Genomic DNA, 17,919 nt, shown 5'->3' with positions numbered 1-17,919 from the left:
ACCCTGGGAAGGAGGGGCCTAGTGAATCTGGTCAGATTCAGGTACTTCCTGAAGCTATTGTAAGTTGTTTATCTTCCTGTTTAAAGAGCTTCCTTGCAGGATGGAATGCTTTGGACACTTCAGACACAGACCCTGAAAATTTCTCTAGTTTTCTTGCCTGTTGGTGACAACCTGTGACTTTAGTCTCAGTACTTGGGAGGCAGAAGCAGATAGATCTCGAGATCAGCCTGGTATACAGAGTAAAATCTAAGACAGCTAGAGAAACATAGTGAGACTCTGTTTCTGGGGGCCGGGGGAGAAAACAACAATAAACAAACAAACAAAAAAGGAACTCAGGGGATTTGGCTGTAGTAAGTACATCTGGGGGAAAGGAGGCGAGTAATGGTGACACTGTGTCCCAGGAGGCGGGTGATGGTGACACTGTGTCCCAGGAGGCAGGTGATGGTGACACCGTGTCCCAGGTCTCCATTGCACTTGTGTTCACAAGCACACACGTACAACCAGAAAGGTTAAGAGTGACTTAGGGAAGCTGAGCAATAGGAAGAAGCCAAGGGAACAGTGTGTCAGATAGCACTTCATTTGCAGGCAGAGTTGGATTTGGATCTGAGTGGTTCATCGAATCAGTGAGCATTGTTTTCTGGGCGGCCCCACACGCTGGCGCTTGGGCTGTGAGAACAACTCAGAAGCAGCCCAGTCCATACCTTGTAGTGAGGCTGCGGAGTGCACAGCCCAACTCAGCAACTTCCAGAGTCTGACAGGGCAAAGCTGAGCACAGGCCTGAGGGGCGAGGAAGGAGCTCTTTAAGAGAAAGAAAGGGAAGGATGTTCTAGGTAGAGGGCTCAGCATCTCCGAGGCTGTAGAGCCGAGAGTCTGCCAGCAGTCAGCCTCCCTTCAGTAGATCTTATGTGGGGCGCTGAAAGAACTGATCAGGCACAAAACTGTATCCGTTTATGTTTGTGAGTACATCAGTAGGAGGGAAAGAAATTTGCTTTATTCTTGGAGCTCTGGAGGGAAGCCAGAGGATGCTCAGAGTGGATGGCCTTGAGCCTTCTGTTGAGGTTGTTTTATCCTGTAGTCAGCAGGGTTGGGTAGTTCAAAATAGAAAAGGAGTGTGATCAGGTGTGAACATGACCTGGCTGCTCATGCCTGCGATCCCAGTACTCACCGTGAGTTCCAGGCCGAACCACTAGAGTGTGAGTTTCAGGCCAGCCTGGGTTACAGAATGAGGTTACAGAATGTCTTAGCAAACAAAAGAAGAAGAGGAGGAGGGGCTGGGGATTTAGCTCAGTGGTAGAGCGCTTACCTAGGAAGTGCAAGGCCCTGGGTTTGGTCCCCAGCTCCGAAAAAAACGAACCAAAAAAAAAAAAAAAAAAAAAAAAGAAGAGGAAGAGGGGGAGGAGGAAGAGGAAGAGGAGGAGGAGGAGGAGGTATGATGCGGTTGGTAGGAAATTGTTGGGTTCAGAATGGAAGCTGAGGAAACTCACTTTAGAGACAGAAGGAAGTTATCGTTGGTGACTGGGCCTTATCCGGGTCACCAGGTTTTAGGGTCCTTGAGTCAGCTTTTGTAGCCAGGTCCCCTTCTGGACTCTGGTCCAGAATTTTGGAATGATAGGGAACAAAGGCAAGCCGCACAGTCAATGAAGTCATAACCTTCATAACTTGTGTGCCTTCGTTTAGATACCGGGATAACAGCATGTTCCTTCTTTACATCCTCTATTGCCTAACAGACAAACATGAAACACCTGAAGAAGCAGGTGAGGAGTTGGGTTCCAGGACCTGGGAACCTGAACTAAATTTTGATTCTGCCTGCAAGGTGGAACTCACTCCTGAGATGACTGAACTCAGGAAACCAAGCCCAAACAGAAATCACTTTGAAAATAATGCAAGGGGGGGTGATAGAGGAGAGTAAAGCTGTTGGAATGAGGCTGGTTACAAAAATATTGATATTTTCATACAATTAACGAGGGAAGAAAGAATAGGCTTTGGGGAAGAGGAACTTGGTGCATAGCGTGTTCTCTCACTTGCAAGCTTTTAACTTGAGACACCACTGCTATTTAGAGCATCTGTCCTTTTCGTGGGAGCAGGGGAGTTTTCCTCCTTCTCTCCAGTTAATTTTTCTCTGGTTCCTCTCTGGAAAGTTAAGTTTAAAAACAGTATGTCTGAGGCAGGCAGTTGGTCCTCTGCAGAGGAGGGAGTGGACCCAACCTGCCTCCTCCGACATCTGGCATTCGATGAGTATCTGTCCTGGGCCAGCGGTGGTGAGAAATATGCTATTTCTATCTAGTTCCGGAGGAAAAGCTGGGAGATGGCGATGACCTAGGGTAAATGGTCGAAGAAGGCAGGGCCAGTAGAGTGAGGCGGGAATTGAGACGGGAATGGAGTGTTTGGATCTTTGAGGCCGCCGTAGTCGCGACGCTGCGGTCGCCAAGGCAACGGCAAGAAGCAGCGCCAACCTTCTAGGCGGTGCTGGCGCCTTGGCGGTTCGGACCCTAGGCGGCGCGGAATCTGTAAACTGCCCGCCGCCCGGTGTTTGTAGGTGCTGTGGCCGCGTGGCCCGAGGGAGCAGGAACCTGGGGACTGTGGAGGGCGTGGCCCGGCCGGAGGGGAAGGCGCTGGCTCCCCAGACCCCCGTCTGTCCAGCCGCCATCCGTGGGCCTCAGGTTTCCCACACAGAACGAGAGAAAGAGATTGGGCACCCCGGCCTAAGGGTACTCGATCTTTGAGCCCAGAATCTTCTCTCTTCTGCAGCTCCGGGACAGACTGGCGTTGCCCAGCCCCATGGACGTGAGTCCAGTGCTCTGTGCTCGTCCGCCTCTGAGCTTAGATTGGGGAGGGGGCTTTGTACCCAATAAAAAAATCTTCTGACTCAGGACAAGAGCTGTGAGACAATGCCCACCCGGCATGAACTTCCCTCTTGAGGTGGCACGTTTCTGGGATTCCTAGCAAGATAGTTTTTACTAGCAGTCAGGGAGACGGAGAGAGGAGGGAGCCTCTGGGACTTCATTGTGATGGCCTGATGGATAAGAGGTGGGGTTGAGTGTAGCCAGGGGCCGAGGTGAGGAGCCTTTGTCCATGAAATAAAACAGTTGTCTGGGGAGCCGTGGGTGGAGATGCCTGAGCAGCTGGTGTGGAAAGAAGCAAGTTGGAAAGAGGGACCAAGGCTGAGGGCTGAAGGATGGGAAGGTTGTTAGGCTGGAGTCAGATAAAAAATCTGTGTAGAGAAGTATTCTCCAAAGAGCAATATTTCCCAGGTGACTCTAAAGTGACAGCGGATACTTGATAGTGAATAAGGGTGGCGAAGGTGAGTCAGGGTGTTGCCCTACTGCCTTCTCACCTAGTTCTAGGTCCCTCCTGGCATCCCACCTTTTCACAGCTTCCTCTGTGCTTCTCCAGACCTCCCCTGGCCCGTGGAATCCAGCCCCAGCTTCCATCAGCAGCCCTACCTTGTTGCTTCCCACCCCTGCTATCGTCTTCATCGCTGTGGGCATCTATTTGGTGCTGCTGGGCCTGGTGCTGCTGACTAGGCACTGTCTACTGGTGAGGAGCCTGGGGTGGAAGAAAGGGGAGGGAAGGGGAGGAGGAACCTGGTCATTAGTGTCCCCCTCACCTGCAAGCCTTTATCTTGGGACACCTTGCAATTTAGTCAGAGCATTTGCCCTTTCGTTGGGAGCAGGGGAGTCCTCCTCGGTGACTCCAGTTAACCCTTGTCTTGCTCCTCTCCAGAAATTAAAGTGGAGAGTTGTCCCTTCCCTGCTGTCTAGCCCAGATCCTGAGTCTTGTCATCTCCTAGGCCCAGGGCTGCTGCACAGACTGCAGCTCCCCTTGCAGGAAACAAGGTGCCTCAGAGACCCAAGACTGTTGCTGGAGCTGTGCAGAAGCTTGTGACTTCCCTCTGCCCAGTCCGGGCCACTACCTGGACGCCTGCTGCCCTCATCCCAGTGAAGCTGTGAGTTCCATTCTTAACCCAGATTGCCCCCTCAGACCCAGGTGTGATCTGGGCCGCCATTTTCCTTGTTCAGCACAGTTATTACTGAGCAGTAACCCTAGGCCAGGCACTGTTCCAGGTACTGAGTCATAGGCCGGCAGCTAAAAGCAACACAACCTATCAGATGGTTTCTGGTGATGAATGGTACTTGAAAGAAAAGTAAACATAGGGTGACGACTGGAGAAAGATGATTTGCGTGACAAGCCCACAAGCCCACAAGCCTAGTACATAATGCGGTACATAATTAGGGCTTTTTTTTTTCTTTTCTTTTTTTTTTCTTTCTTTCTTTTTTTTTTTCTTCAAGACATTACATAGCTCTGGTTGTCTTAGAGCTTGCTACGTCCTTGAACTCACAAAGATCCTCCATTTCTGGAGTACTGGTAATAAAAGTGCATGCCACCGCACCCAGCCTCCCAGTCAGGACTTCTGAATGAGGTAGTTAAAACAGGGCTGTGAGTAAAGTGCCTGGCTGTCGGGTAGGACCTGGCTCTGATCCCAACAAAACACCCTCCAGCCATTAGGCGAGTGTTCAGTTTGGGGGAACAGCCCTACTGCGTTCATTCAACAGCCCCACTGCGTTCATTCACCGTCCTGCTTTTAGAAGTAGCTCTGAGAGCTGAGGATTTGTTTAAATCTAACATTACTTAACTTTTAGAGTTTTGTTTTGCAACAGGGTCTTATATATCAGACTGGCCTTGAACTCCAGATCTTGCTTCTGTCTCCCAAGTGCTAAGATTATACAGTATGTACCAAAACATACCTGGCTTGATTTTCATTTTTTTCACTTTTAGTGTTTTTTTAATTTTTCAGTTTTGTTTCTTTTATTATTATTTTATTATCCTGTTTGGCTAGTTTAAGCCTGTAAGAGGAAAGCCAGTTGGTGGTGGTGGTGGTGGTGGTGGTGGTGGTGGTGGTGGTGGTGGTGGTGGTGGTGGTAGTGGTGGTGCATGCCTTTGATCCTAGCACTTGAGAAGCAGAGGCAGGCAGATCTCGGAGTTTTAGGCTAGCCTGCTCTACAGGGTACTTCTAGGACAGCTGGGATTACCCAGAGAAACCCGGATCTGAGGAAACAAAGAAACAAATAATGAGTTTGTAAGAGGAATCTGTCCAATGGCCTTGCAAGAAAGTGGCATTGGACTTTGGCTGTCGTGGCCCCCACCACTGCTCCCTTGGGGTCTGAATTACCTTTCCCCAGATTGCTTTGGCTTTGGTCACTTTGCTCCCAGGAGTCAACTGTGTTGTTTTTGCTTTATACACACAAGCACATCTCTTGCCCAAGTAGAATTAAATTTCATCTCAGCCATAACCACCTTCAATCTTAAGAAGAGCCATGTGCTCTCATTGGTTCTGGTGAGCTTGCTTCTAGCTAGAAAAACTGGCCTTGGACCACAGCCTTCCTGACACATTTGCTGTTTCGAGGTCCTGTTCCCAGCCGGCATCCACAGGCACCATGATGGCAGAAAGTGTAATTTCATTTTTTAAAAATGAAGTTATACTAATTATTAAGCAAGATGGAGTTATGCTGGTTTGGTTGTTTTATTTTGATTTTATTTGCTTTTTTTGAGACAGGGTTTCACTACGTATCCCTGGCTGGCCTCGAACTTTCTGTGCAAATGAGACTGGCCTCAAACTCACAGAGATCCTCCTGCCTCTGCCTCCTTGGTACTGGGATTACAGGTGGGTTTTGCAATAGCAACCTACATTTTTATTACAAAAAGTATTGATCCGAAATAATCATGTAGCAGGGCAAAGTACTTGGCTATCATCAGAAGAAGCCAGGAAAAGGAGGAAGAGCAGAGAGAGGTGAGGAAGGTGCCGTTGTTTTAGATCAGCTCTGTAAAGTTGTCCTGTGTGTTACGCTCATGCTCTGCTATTTCTACCACACATTACCAGCTCCCTGGCCAAGGTGGCCCCACCACATAGTCTGCTTCTTCACCATATTGCACACTGGCCAACATCCATGTCTGGACATGGAGATTGTATTATTTTGCCCCTCTAGTCAGGGATAGTTGTGGCTTTGCTGTGTAATGCCAGTGTCACACAGTGAAGCCTTGGCTAACAAATTGCTCCCCAGTTTAAGCTGCAGCAGAATCAATCGAGGGGTGGAGGTGGGGAGGGAGCTGAGCCACAGAAGACAGCAATTTGTACATTTGTGGGTTTAAAAATGTTTGATGTGATTGACTACCTTCTTAGACAGTGATTATTTTGGGTGCATAGATTTAGACAGCAGAGTTCCTGTCCTTGGAGCAGTGACCTTCCTTAACAGGGAGGGTTAACAGACTGAACAGAGGAAGCAAATTCATAACTTAGATTGGTTGTACTTGGTACAAATCCCTGACGGATGTTTTGAGTTTCAAAATAAACTACAAGGGCTGGAAATGTAGCTTAGTTGGCAGAATGTTTGCCTGGCATGCAGGACGCAATGGGTTGATTCCCAGCACCACATAAATACGCCGTATAGGGGCTGCCTTCTGGTCTGCAGGCAGTAGGCATACATGTGGATAATGAACATACAGACAGTGCAAACACTCATACACATGCCATTAAAAATTAAAAAATCCCCTCTCGTGCCCTGACTTACCATAGCCGTGCACATCTCCCAGTTGCTTTTGTAATTTCTGTCCTTTCAACGAGCACCCAAAGACTGTGGTCACCCCAATTCTAGCAGTCGCTGTACTTCAAGGAGGAATGTATACGGGCACAGTGTGTATATAAGTTTATTTTTATAACCCATGAGTGGGAAGTCCCCCCTTGGTTCCTCTGTAAATAAAGATCCTTATGGCTATCAAAAAAAAAAAAAATTAAAAAAGAAATCATAGGTTCAAAGTGAGGCTACATAGAAAGTCCAGGGCTAGTCTAGGTTAGATTCCCTGTCTCAAAAATAAGCAGGGGGTTGGGGATTTAGCTCAGTGGTAGAGTGCTTGCCTAGCAAGTGCAAGGTCCTGGGTTTGGTCCTCAGCTCCGGAAAAAAAAGAAAAAAAAAAAAAAAGCAGAGGACTGGAGGGATGGCCCAGTAGTTAAGGCATTGGCTGCTCCTCCTGAGGACTGGGTTTAGTTCCCAGCACCCATTTTCTTTTCTTTCTTTTTTTTTTTTTTTCTTTTCTTTTTTTTTCCCCAAAGCTGGCGACGGAACCCAGGGCCTTGCGCTTTCTGAGCTAAATCCCCAACCCCAGCAGCACCCATTGTCTAAATCAGAACTGTAACTCCAGGCCAGGGGGATCTGAAGCCCTTTTCTGGCTTCTACAGTCATGCAAATAGTGCTCTGAGGACCAGGCAGCCAGAACACCCATACAGGCAAGATACATTTAAAAGAAATTTAAATCTGTGTTGAAAAGTTTTTATGTAAGTAGGGCCAGGTTGGTGTTGTATAGCTTTAATCCTAGCCTCGTGGCAGAGGCAAGTGCAAATTCTAGGCCAGCTGTAGCTTCCTAGTGAGAGGACAAGGAGCTGCCTTCTGTCATGTAATCTGCCTCTGGTTCTCTAGACTGGCCAGGAGGTGGGCTCTCAGGTTGAAGTGAGGGAAAAAGGAGACCTTTGGTTCTAAGAACTTCTATCTTGAGTTACAGAATGATTTATGGTGCTGAGCCCCTGTCTCCTTTCCTATGTGGCTACATGGAGTAACAAGACAGGGATCCAACTTGTTAGGGAAAAGGATGATGGAGGTTGACTGTGAGAAACAAGATTCGGGCTCTCATCCATTGCCCAGGCCTTCAGAATCGTGTGCATCTGATCCTGTCCAGTTTCTACTGGATCCAGGAAGAGATGTAGAGTGACCAAGGATAGGCAAGTTTGTCCTGACCTTGATCTGTCTTTCCTTAAAGTACATTGAAGGGCCTCTGTTCTCCAGGTTCCTTATAGTAACAATGACAACAGAAAGGTCACAGAGCTTGTCTGTCTGGCCAGTGTAGACACTGAGGCCCACAGAGGCTGGAGTGACTCACTTGCCTGGGGTCAGGTAGATGTGCCAACTGGTCCACAAACCAGGGTTTTCTTCCTTTCTGCGGGAGAGACCTGCTTGCCGAACTGCATTGTTAGGAGGATGGGATTGGTTCCTTTCTTCCCTACCTCCTGAGTATAGTAAGTATACAGGGAGCCAGTGTGTGAGGCTGTGTGCTGACCCCAGACATTCTCCCTCTGCTCCTAGGATTTATATTGTGAAGGACAGAGATAAATAAGTAGACAATTATAGGAGTTGGGAAAGGGGGTGATATCCAGCTAGGTGATCAGAAGGAAGCCTTGCATGTCACTGCCTCCAAGGCTTCTCGCCAGGCGGCCTGGGCTAAGACTGTAGTTTGTACTTTATAATAAGCTCTTGTAATACTGATGTAATTAGAATTAAGAACTATTGCTAAAGCTGGGCATAGTAGCTCATGCCTTTGATTCCAACACTTGGGAGGGAGAAGCACATAGATCTCTTTGAGTTCAAGGGCAGCATGATTTACATAGTGAGCTCCAGGCCAGTCAGGGCTACATACTGAGTTGAGAAAAACAGACTGCAGTGGAAACCAGAACTGTGGTGATCTGTGGCTCCCATCACTGAGCACTGACTAAGGAGTCCACAGACACACTGGAAAGTAAGTCCTATGTCTGTTTCAGAGATGAGGAAACCGAAGCTCAGAACGTGATTTAGGCAGAATTCACACACAGGGATTTCTGACTCTAGGGCTTAAGCACTAACTAGCCAGTAAAAATGTCTGGTCCTCCCAAGGCCAAAGATAAACCCCACCCAAGAGCCTATAGAAACACAAGGTTAACTGGCTACAGAGTCCTTGTTTAATGTACTTAAACAGTGGAGTTCTTCCAGAAACCTTGCTTGTGAGAGTCAAGAAATCCATTAGCCAGTTATTAATGGCTGGACTAAACCCTTCTGTGAACGGAGCCAAGAAATGCTTTTAATGCCCTCCTTTCTGAGGTAAGGGCTGTAAAGTGTTCTGGCTAGTGACTCTGTACACAGAATGATGGTGTGGTCTTCTAGAAACCCACAGACCAGACTTGATCTCCAGAGATGCCCCCAAACCACTCTTTATCACACACAAGAAAAACATTTCTTTCTCCCTTCTACCATTACACCTACAGCCTTCCCCCTGTTAGCAGTAACTCGGCCCAGGTTAGACCCCTTTCCCTGACTGGTCTCCTCCCCTTGCTGACAGCTGATCTCACTGGCTATCTGACACCGTACCCCGAAATCTCAGCTGTTAGAAAGGTCATTTCCCTATTCCTGGCTTGGCCCTAGTCTCTGATTGAACTGTGCAACTGTGGCTGTCACTAGCTTTTCTCGTGGCCTCAAGGAAGCCAGTCTCTGACACCGAGCCATCCTGGGTGTGTCCACTCCAGGGTCTTGGCCTGCCTCCCATCCATGCCTGGGGTAGTTGCAGATCATTTCTGTCTCAGGCTAGAGGAGCCGAGGGTTATAGGGGTGAATGTCCCTATATCTCAGGACATTATGTCCACAAGACAGAAGAGGCTGTCTTCTGCCTTTGCCTAAAGAGAGTAAAGTGATATGCTTAGCTCGTTAATTCATCCGTTCAGCACTTATCTGTGTCTCAGGCATCTGCTAAGCATGAGTCCTCACACATGAGATCAACTGTCCTTGCCTTTGAAGCCTTAGAATGGAGCTGACATTCCTGGCCTTGGGAGAGCAGGCACAGGAGAATCCAAGGCCTGGGGAAAGCAACTCTAGTCCAAACCAGTTCCTCTGGCTGGCCGTATTCTTCTGGGCAAATCACTATGAGTTTCTATTTCATTATTTTGTGATGAGCCTCCACCCCCATCCCATGAGTGTGACCCCAGTTCAGGGTAGCTTAGTAGCAGAGTGCTTGCCTTGTCTTCATGTCACCCCAAGTTCATCACTGAGGGAAACCTCCTCCCTCCTTAAAGATTTATTTTATCAATATGAATGTTTCGCATGGTTGTATGACATGTGTGGGCCTGAGGAAGTCAGAAGAAAGTGTCATGTCCCCAGGAACCTGGGATCTGGAGTCAGGATGGTTGTGAGCCATGATATAAGTGCTGGGAACTGAATTCAGGTCCTCTGGAAGAGCAGCCATTCCTCTTTTTTTTTTTTTATTATTATTATTAACTTGAGTATTTCTTATATACATTTCGAGTGTTATTCCCTTTCCCGGATTCCGGGCAAACATCCCCCTCCCCCCTCCCCTTCCTTATGGGTGTTCCCCTCCCAACCCTCCCCCCATTGCTGCCCTCCCCCCATAGACTAGTTCACTGGGGGTTCAGTCTTAGCAGGACCCAGGGCTTCCCCTTCCACTGGTGCTCTTACTAGGATATTCATTGCTACCTATGGGGTCAGAGTCCAGGGTCAGTCCATGTATAGTCTTTAGGTAATGGCTTAGTCCCTGGAAGCTCTGGTTGCTTGGCATTGTTGTACTTTTGGGGTCTCGAGCCCCTTCAAGCTCTTCCAGTTCTTTCTCTGATTCCTTCAATAGGGGACCTATTCTCAGTTCAGTGGTTTGCTGCTGGCATTCGCCTCTGTATTTGCTGTATTCTGGCTGTGTCTCTCAGGAGAGATCTACATCCGGCTCCTGTCGGTCTGCACTTCTTTGCTTCATCCATCTTTTTTTTTTTTTTTAAATATTTTTATTTATTTATTATATCTGAGTACACTGTAGCTGTCTTCAGACACAGCAGAAGAGGGCATCAGATCTCATTACAAATGGTTGTGAGCCACCATGTGGTTGCTGGGATTTGAACTCAGGACCTCAGGAAAAGCATTCGGTGCTCTTAACCACTGAGCCATCTCTCCAGCCCTGCTTCATCCATCTTGTCTAATTGGGTGGCTGTATATGTATGGGCCACATGTGGGGCAGGCTCTGAATGGGTGTTCCTTCAGTCTCTGTTTTAATCTTTGCCTCTCCCTTCCCTGCCAAGGGTATTCTTTTTCCTCATTTAAAGAAGGAGTGAAGCATTCACATTTTGATCATCCGTCTTGAGTTTCGTTTGTTCTAGGGATCTAGGGTAATTCAAAAAATATGGAACGCTTCACGAATTTGCGTGTCATCCTTGCGCAGGGGCCATGCTAATCTTCTCTGTATGGTTCCAATTTTAGTATATGTGCTGCCGAAGCGAGCACAGCCATTCCTCTTAACTGCTGAGCCATCCCTTCAGCTATCTGTAGATTTTTGGCTTGTTTGTTTTGTCCTTTAAGGACAAGGTCTTCTGTTGCTTGGGCTTGGGGTACTGGCACTAAAATAAATTCAAGTCAGGACACCTGGCTTAGACGGGGTCCCTTAATGTCAGTGGTTCTCAACCTGTTGGTCATGACCCTTTGAGGGTCATGGGGGGAGTGGGTTTCAATTTTTACAGGGCTGACCTAAGATTATCAAAAAACAGATATTTATAAATCGTAACAGTAGCAAAATTACAGGTATGAAGTAGCAATAACATTTTTTTTTTTTTGGGTTGGGGTGGTATATATTAAAGGTGGTAGCATTGGGAAGGTTGAGAACCACTGCTCTGTGTAGCCCTGGCTATCCTGGAAGTCACTATGTCAATCAGTCTGGTCCAAACTGACAGAGATCTGCCTGCTTCAGCAGTAGGAAGTGAGTGAACCCCCCGACAACTAGGCCACACAGTGAAACCCTGTCTCAAAACAGGACAAGAGAAACCCCAGTTCTTGGTAGGTTGAAGCAAGAGGATTGTCATGATTTTAAGACCAGCCTGGGTTTCATGGTTCCAGACTATCCTGAGCTATAGAGAGAGAGCCTGTCTCACAAGGAAGGCTAAAGAGATCTTATAGATTGGTTTCATGCCAGCAAAGAAATCTAAAACCCAGAAATTATCTTCATGAGGATCAAAACATGTTAACATGTTTCCGGTTCTAACTTACTCTAAGGTGCAAGGGGCTCTGAGAGTAGGGTACACCATATATATAAGTCATTCTTTTTCTTCCCTTTGAGCCAGACACTGACATCCAAATTCTAGCCAGACTTAAAGCCAGTTTTTGACTGGTCCACTGTGCTCACCTGTAGGTCTCCCCTGAGACCTAGAGCTTGCATCTCGGAACACAGTGATAGAGTACTACACCACTGCTGATGTTCAACATGGAGGACTGCTTCATTTCCAGTGCTTTGTTTCTCTGTCCCTGGGCTGGTGGGTCCTTCTCAGCCCCTCTGCTTATCCCCCTCTCTCTTTTTCCTTAGGGTTGGGCCCCTCGATGCCCTCGATGCTGCCCATTGTGTGACTGTGCCTGTGCCTGCCAGCTCCCAGACTGCCAGAGCCTCAACTGCCTCTGTTTTGAGATCAAGCTCAGATGAAAGATGGAACTCGGGGTGTTGATCTTTGGGGAGTGGACAGCCTCCAGGAGCTCCTCTATAATGACCCTTAGGACACCACTACTAGGGCACTGGAGCTATGGATGGCAGGCCCAGCCTAACTACCTGGGAACCTTGAGTGGAGGGCTTGGTTCCCTGAAAGGCAGGATCCTGAGAGCCCTTGGACAGCTGAAAAGGGTCTGGTGTTCTGGCCAGTGCCCCAGCCTCTCCTCTCCTCCCTCCCGGGATAAACTATTGAGGGTGAGGATGCAGGACATTGCTCACCCAGGCAACAGTGTGGGAGGGCTCTGCCAACCTGGACTGTCAGGATAAAGGGATGGCCACCCACACCCTTCCTATAGACTCCTGGTTATTTTAAGAGGTGAGTATCCTGTCTGCCTCTGCTCTCCTTTAAAAAAAAAGTACAACCACCGGCAGACACGAGTCAAGGGAGGAGGGACCCAGCGGAGTCAGTGGGAGGCAGCATCTAGATGTTTTCCCTTCTTGTTCTGCCTTAACAGATCCCGGACCTGAGATTGATTTCTCGACGAAGGTCACTGTATTTCTAAGGAAGAGTTTCTTCTAAAGACCGGTGAGTGAACATTGGCACCTCCTCCTCTCCAAGCAAACCTAAGCTTCCTCTTCTTACCCCCCTAGGCAGGGATGAATGTCAGGGGCCTCAGGTTTCACTAAATATAGGTCCTTGCCGCGGGATTCGTGGTGGGGAAAGGGCAGAGGTTATGGAGAAGGTCCGGGGACACTGGTGCGGGGGTGCGTAGGGGAGGGGTGGAGAGTAGGAGCTGCCTTATAACCCAGCCCTGGGCCGCGGGGCTCACTCGCTGCTGACCAGGCTCTGCGGCTTCTTTCACTGCACCACAGGTGGGCCGCTAGCTGGATTGGAGGATGGGAATGGGGGTTGCGGATTCGGGCCTGGGGAACTGGATGCTCTGAAAGCAACAGGGTGATAGAGCTCCGAGACAGATTCTTTTTTTTTTTTTTTTTTTTTTTTGGAGAAGGAAATCAGGTTCGGGAAAGACCGGTCTGGCTGTCGGTCATTTCCTCAAACAGGGTGTGTTTAGCTCGCGGGTGGTGACTCCCGCCAATCTGCTAGGCAAGGCCAGGCTACGCCACTCGGTTGCGATGTGGTCCGCACACTAGTCCGGGGAGGATTTGCCTGCGTACCTTGCCAGCTGCGCCGCCCTCTCCCGTTCCCTATGCGTGCTCTGGATAGGAAGGGATCGAACGCGCCCTGCCCTTTAGCCAAGCGCCGAGGCAGGCAAGCTCGGAACTTCTGCGTTCTTTGTAGTGACGTCAGGCTGCAACTGCACAGGCCGGAAGCTAGGGGTCTAGGAGAAGAGGCCAGCCATCATTTCACTCTGAACCCCCCCCCCCGCCGGCCCCCCCAAACTCCTCGCCAATCCACATTCCGGCTGAGTCACGATGCTCGCGCGCGCGCGCCAGACAGGGACTGGGGGAGGGGGGCTAGGGCCTGGTGACCTGAGGGATGTGGCTCGAGTCACGTCCTAGCGGGGCGGAGGAGGGATCTAGTTCTAGCCGCTTGTCTCCTCCCCAGCGCCCCCTCCTATCGTAGCATCTTGGGGCGGTGCCGCGCACAATGCCCGCTTGCAATTGGACGGCTCGCGTCCCTGCAAGGGAAAAACCTGCAGAGGGCGGGGCGGCGCCTTTAAATGTCCGGGGCCCCGCCTCCCGTCCCCCCCACCCCAGCTGAATAGGCTGCGTTCTCTTGGAACGCGCCGCAGAACGAGGTTCTGGTGACCCTAGCCGCGTTCCCTCCTTAGTCCTTTCGCCTACCCACCCGCGTACCCGACAGACCCACCCCGTCCTGTGCCAGGTGAGCGCCCTTTCACACGTGATCGGGGAAGGGTCTATGGGGTTAGGATCTTGGGCCGGTGGCGGGCAGTGCGGAGCCGTCTTCCCCACGGTCCCTCACTTCTCCCTTCTCTACCCCCACACTTGCCCCCAGCCCGGATTCTCCGGCCTGCGCCTCGGCGGTTCGCTGCGCCACGCAGCAGCCCAGCGCGCTGAGTCATGCCGGAGGAGGAAGCAAGATGAGGTGGAAAAACAGACCCCTCTTTATTTTTCCAAAAACTTCCCGCTATGCAAAGCATCAGGGTCCCATTGCCTGTTGTAGAGATCTCAAGAAGCGATGGGGGCTGGGGAGGGGGGAGTCGGCTCTTATACATTCACAGGGTTTCCGCGATGGGGTGGACGAATTTGGTTTCCTTCCGGGGGAGATCCTGGGGAAAAGGCTAAACTCCTCAGCTGCCTCACTCTGTGCCCCGTTAACACTTGAGTATCTTTTCTTATCTGTGACCTTGATTCTGAGCCTGGAACCGCTGTAGCGGTATGAACAGCACGTGCCTCTTACATCCTTCCCCTCCCCTTCTAACAGTATGGAGGCAAAGGTTTCCTTCTACCTGGGCTCCATAGCCCCTTTTCTGTGTTTCTGATGGCCTGTGTTTTTCCTAATTTCTTTTTCTCGAGCTCTTTTTCCCCAACCATCGAGAAGAGAGAAGCCTGACCTTGGGGTGTCCTTGAAGCCTGGGCCGGCCCCGGGTGGCTTAGAAGGGGCGCCCCACCTCAGTCGGGAAATCTGGGTTCTCTCTTAGCTCTCGCCTTTGGGTTGCTATGTGGCTTTAAGCACAGATCATTTCTTTCAGATCATTTCTTTCAGATGAGGGTATTGGGCTTTCTGCCCTATTCTCAATCCTTAAATTCTAAAATATTCCCGGTTCAATTTTGTTTCTAGGCAAGGTGACCCATGGCAACGCGCAGGCCAGATGGGTCCAGCTTCAACATGACCCGCCTGTCCCTGGCTCTGGCTTTTTCCTTTCCCCCAGTTGCCAGTGAGCAACCCCACTCTGAGCTGGGCAACACCCAGCAACAGACAGAGTTAGGAAAGGTACAGGAAGAGGCAGGTCTAGTATAGGGAAGTCGGGTGTAGGGGAGAGCTCTGGGACAGGAAGTATCCCAGGACCCTCAGGGAGTGGGGCAGGGGAGGTGGGGGCTATTGCCCTGGCCTCCCGGGAAGGAACTTTGTTACGGGGGAGACCATAGGATGGCCCAACTGAACACTTGTCCCTGTCTGTCTCCCTCACCAGGAAAGCGCTGCCACCGGCACCATGCCCCACCCATACCCAGCACTGACCCCGGAGCAGAAGAAGGAGCTGGCTGACATCGCTCACCGAATTGTAGCTCCGGGCAAGGGCATCCTGGCTGCAGACGAGTCCACTGGTGCGGTACAGGCAGAAGAAAGGGGGAGGAGGGCCCAAGGCTGGGGGTAACAGGCTGATCCCCTTATCTTCCCACATGACCCTCCCTTCAGGAAGCATTGCCAAGCGCCTGCAGTCCATTGGCACCGAGAACACCGAGGAGAACAGGCGCTTCTACCGCCAACTGCTGCTGACTGCCGATGACCGTGTGAATCCCTGCATTGGAGGGGTGATCCTTTTCCACGAGACACTATACCAGAAGGCAGATGATGGCCGTCCCTTCCCCCAAGTTATCAAGTCCAAGGGTGGTGTTGTGGGCATTAAGGTAAGGTGGGGCTCTCGGGTATGAGATGAGAGCTGGATCTGGAGAGGGATTAACAGGTTGGGAGGGGTGACTATTGGGTTAGCGGGCCTAGAGACAGACTTAGGCATGGTTGACTTAGTATGCATTTACTCCGTGTGAGTTTTTGGTCAGTGTTTGGGGTAGAATTCAGGTCCTTGTGCATGTTAGGCAAGTGCTCTGTTACCAACTTAATGGTCCCCCTGTGATTCTAAGAATGTGATTCCACATCTATGGATGAAAAACTTAAAAGTCAAGAAGTAAAATGGTTTTCTCAGTGAGGGGTAGCACCAGGTCCCTCTAGTACAGTTAACATTCCTCTCAAATAATACACATATCTTTCCTCGTAAAAATAGTTGCAGGCCATGAGAGGCTGCAGTGAGGGATGAAGTTGGGGCTGGGTGAGGTAAAAATGGCCATAGACCTGACTGCTATTCTCCTCCCTGGCAGGTAGATAAGGGTGTAGTGCCCCTGGCTGGAACCAATGGCGAGACCACTACTCAAGGTGAGAATGATCTGCCTCCTTCCCTGCTCCACCAGCCTACCAGGGTTCTAGAGCAAACCTGTCTGATCATAATATTTCTCTCTTCAGGGCTGGACGGGCTGTCTGAGCGCTGTGCCCAGTATAAGAAGGATGGAGCCGACTTTGCCAAGTGGCGCTGTGTGCTAAAGATTGGGGAGCATACTCCCTCGTCCCTCGCCATCGTGGAAAATGCCAATGTTCTGGCCCGTTACGCCAGCATCTGCCAGCAGGTGGGACTGGGCCACCTCCTAACACAGTAGCTAGTGTGGGCTAGCTTTCTGTCCATCTGCCAGGATCTACCTCCCCCAGAGCAGCTGTTCTCAATACTCACTATGTGTCAGGCTCTTAAGTGGAGGCCACGCTGCAAAGCAGAGGTGTACAGGCAAATCTAATAGACTTGCTTGTCCCCTGTAATCTGCTGAGGCCTTTGAAGCCCGATTCCCTATCATCATCAAGATAAGTTCATGGCTGATGGTGTGTAGTCAGGAGACCTCACTACCCTATCCCTCCCACAGAATGGCATTGTACCCATTGTGGAGCCTGAAATTCTCCCTGATGGGGACCATGACTTGAAGCGCTGCCAGTATGTAACTGAGAAGGTAGGTTGCCTGTCTACTAACTTGGTCAGGGTAATGTGGTAAACTGGGCCCCACTGAGGTAATCCCTGTTTTCCACCTTATCCTGCTGTGTTCCAGGTACTGGCAGCTGTCTACAAGGCTCTGAGTGACCACCATGTCTATCTGGAAGGCACACTGCTGAAGCCCAACATGGTCACCCCTGGCCATGCTTGCACCCAGAAATTTTCCAATGAGGAAATTGCCATGGCAACCGTCACAGCACTTCGTCGAACAGTGCCCCCTGCCGTCCCTGGTGAGGCCCACTCCCTCATCTTGGCCCGGTGAAGTGGATGTGCCATCACCTTTGACTTTGTCCCGGGTAACTTTTCTAGGCTCCTCCCTGCTCTGCATTTCTAATGAAAACGCCCTTTCCTTCTGCCCTTGCTCTCCAGGGGTCACTTTCCTGTCTGGAGGGCAGAGTGAGGAAGAGGCATCCATCAACCTCAATGCTATCAACAAGTGTCCCCTGCTGAAGCCATGGGCCTTGACTTTCTCCTATGGCCGAGCCCTGCAGGCCTCTGCTCTAAAGGCTTGGGGTGGGAAGAAGGAGAACCTGAAGGCAGCCCAGGAGGAGTACATCAAGCGAGCCCTGGTAAGACGGGCATGGAAGTGTGAACAGGTGCCTGGGCAGGTGGGGGTCACTCGAGAATTCCTCTGATTCTTCTTCCTTTTTAGGCCAACAGCCTCGCTTGTCAAGGAAAGTACACTCCAAGTGGCCAGTCTGGAGCCGCAGCCAGTGAATCTCTCTTCATCTCTAACCATGCCTACTAACCAGAGCTGATCTAAGGCTGCTCCATCGACACTCCAGGCCCCTGCCTACCCACTTGCTATTGAAGAGGGGCCTTCAGGCTCTTTCCCATCACTCTTGCTGCCCTCGTGTGTGCAGTGTTGTCTGTGAATGCTAAATCTGCCATCCCTTCCAGCCCACTGCCAATAAACAGCTATTTAAGGGGG

The 17,919-nt window shown here is 50.2% G+C and overlaps 2 protein-coding genes and 1 non-coding gene across 5 annotated transcripts in view; 2 read left to right on the top strand and 1 right to left on the bottom strand.

The window, feature by feature from the left end:
* LOC103691235 (uncharacterized) overlaps positions 1 to 17,919 on the top strand; it is a 19,291-nt gene extending 1,372 nt beyond the window's left edge. Inside the window, 12 exon segments of the mRNA NM_001419053.1 lie at positions 3,394 to 3,537; positions 3,791 to 3,946; positions 12,142 to 12,634; positions 12,774 to 12,844; positions 15,375 to 15,507; positions 15,599 to 15,810; positions 16,276 to 16,330; positions 16,418 to 16,578; positions 16,864 to 16,947; positions 17,044 to 17,218; positions 17,358 to 17,557; positions 17,641 to 17,919. Of these exon segments, the coding sequence (NP_001405982.1) occupies positions 3,394 to 3,537; positions 3,791 to 3,946; positions 12,142 to 12,255 (414 nt within the window). The 3' untranslated portion in view covers positions 12,256 to 12,634; positions 12,774 to 12,844; positions 15,375 to 15,507; ... (5 more) ...; positions 17,358 to 17,557; positions 17,641 to 17,919.
* LOC120100124 (U6 spliceosomal RNA) lies at positions 10,966 to 11,072 on the bottom strand. The gene has a single exon (XR_015656099.1). It is a non-coding gene; the product is annotated as a U6 spliceosomal RNA (small nuclear RNA).
* Positions 12,718 to 17,919, top strand: Aldoa (aldolase, fructose-bisphosphate A). 3 transcript variants are annotated; one of them, NM_001271536.1, is given in 9 exon segments: positions 12,718 to 12,844; positions 15,375 to 15,507; positions 15,599 to 15,810; positions 16,276 to 16,330; positions 16,418 to 16,578; positions 16,864 to 16,947; positions 17,044 to 17,218; positions 17,358 to 17,557; positions 17,641 to 17,919. In NM_001271536.1, coding segments are annotated over 8 exon segments (1,095 nt in total). In that variant the 5' UTR covers positions 12,718 to 12,844; positions 15,375 to 15,395; the 3' UTR covers positions 17,737 to 17,919.

Source organism: Rattus norvegicus, chromosome 1 (assembly GCF_021556685.1).
Source record: "Rattus norvegicus strain SHRSP/BbbUtx chromosome 1, alternate assembly SHRSP_T2T, whole genome shotgun sequence".
Classification (NCBI taxonomy): Eukaryota; Metazoa; Chordata; class Mammalia; order Rodentia; family Muridae; genus Rattus; species Rattus norvegicus.
This window is presented reverse-complemented; position numbering and strand designations above follow the sequence as displayed.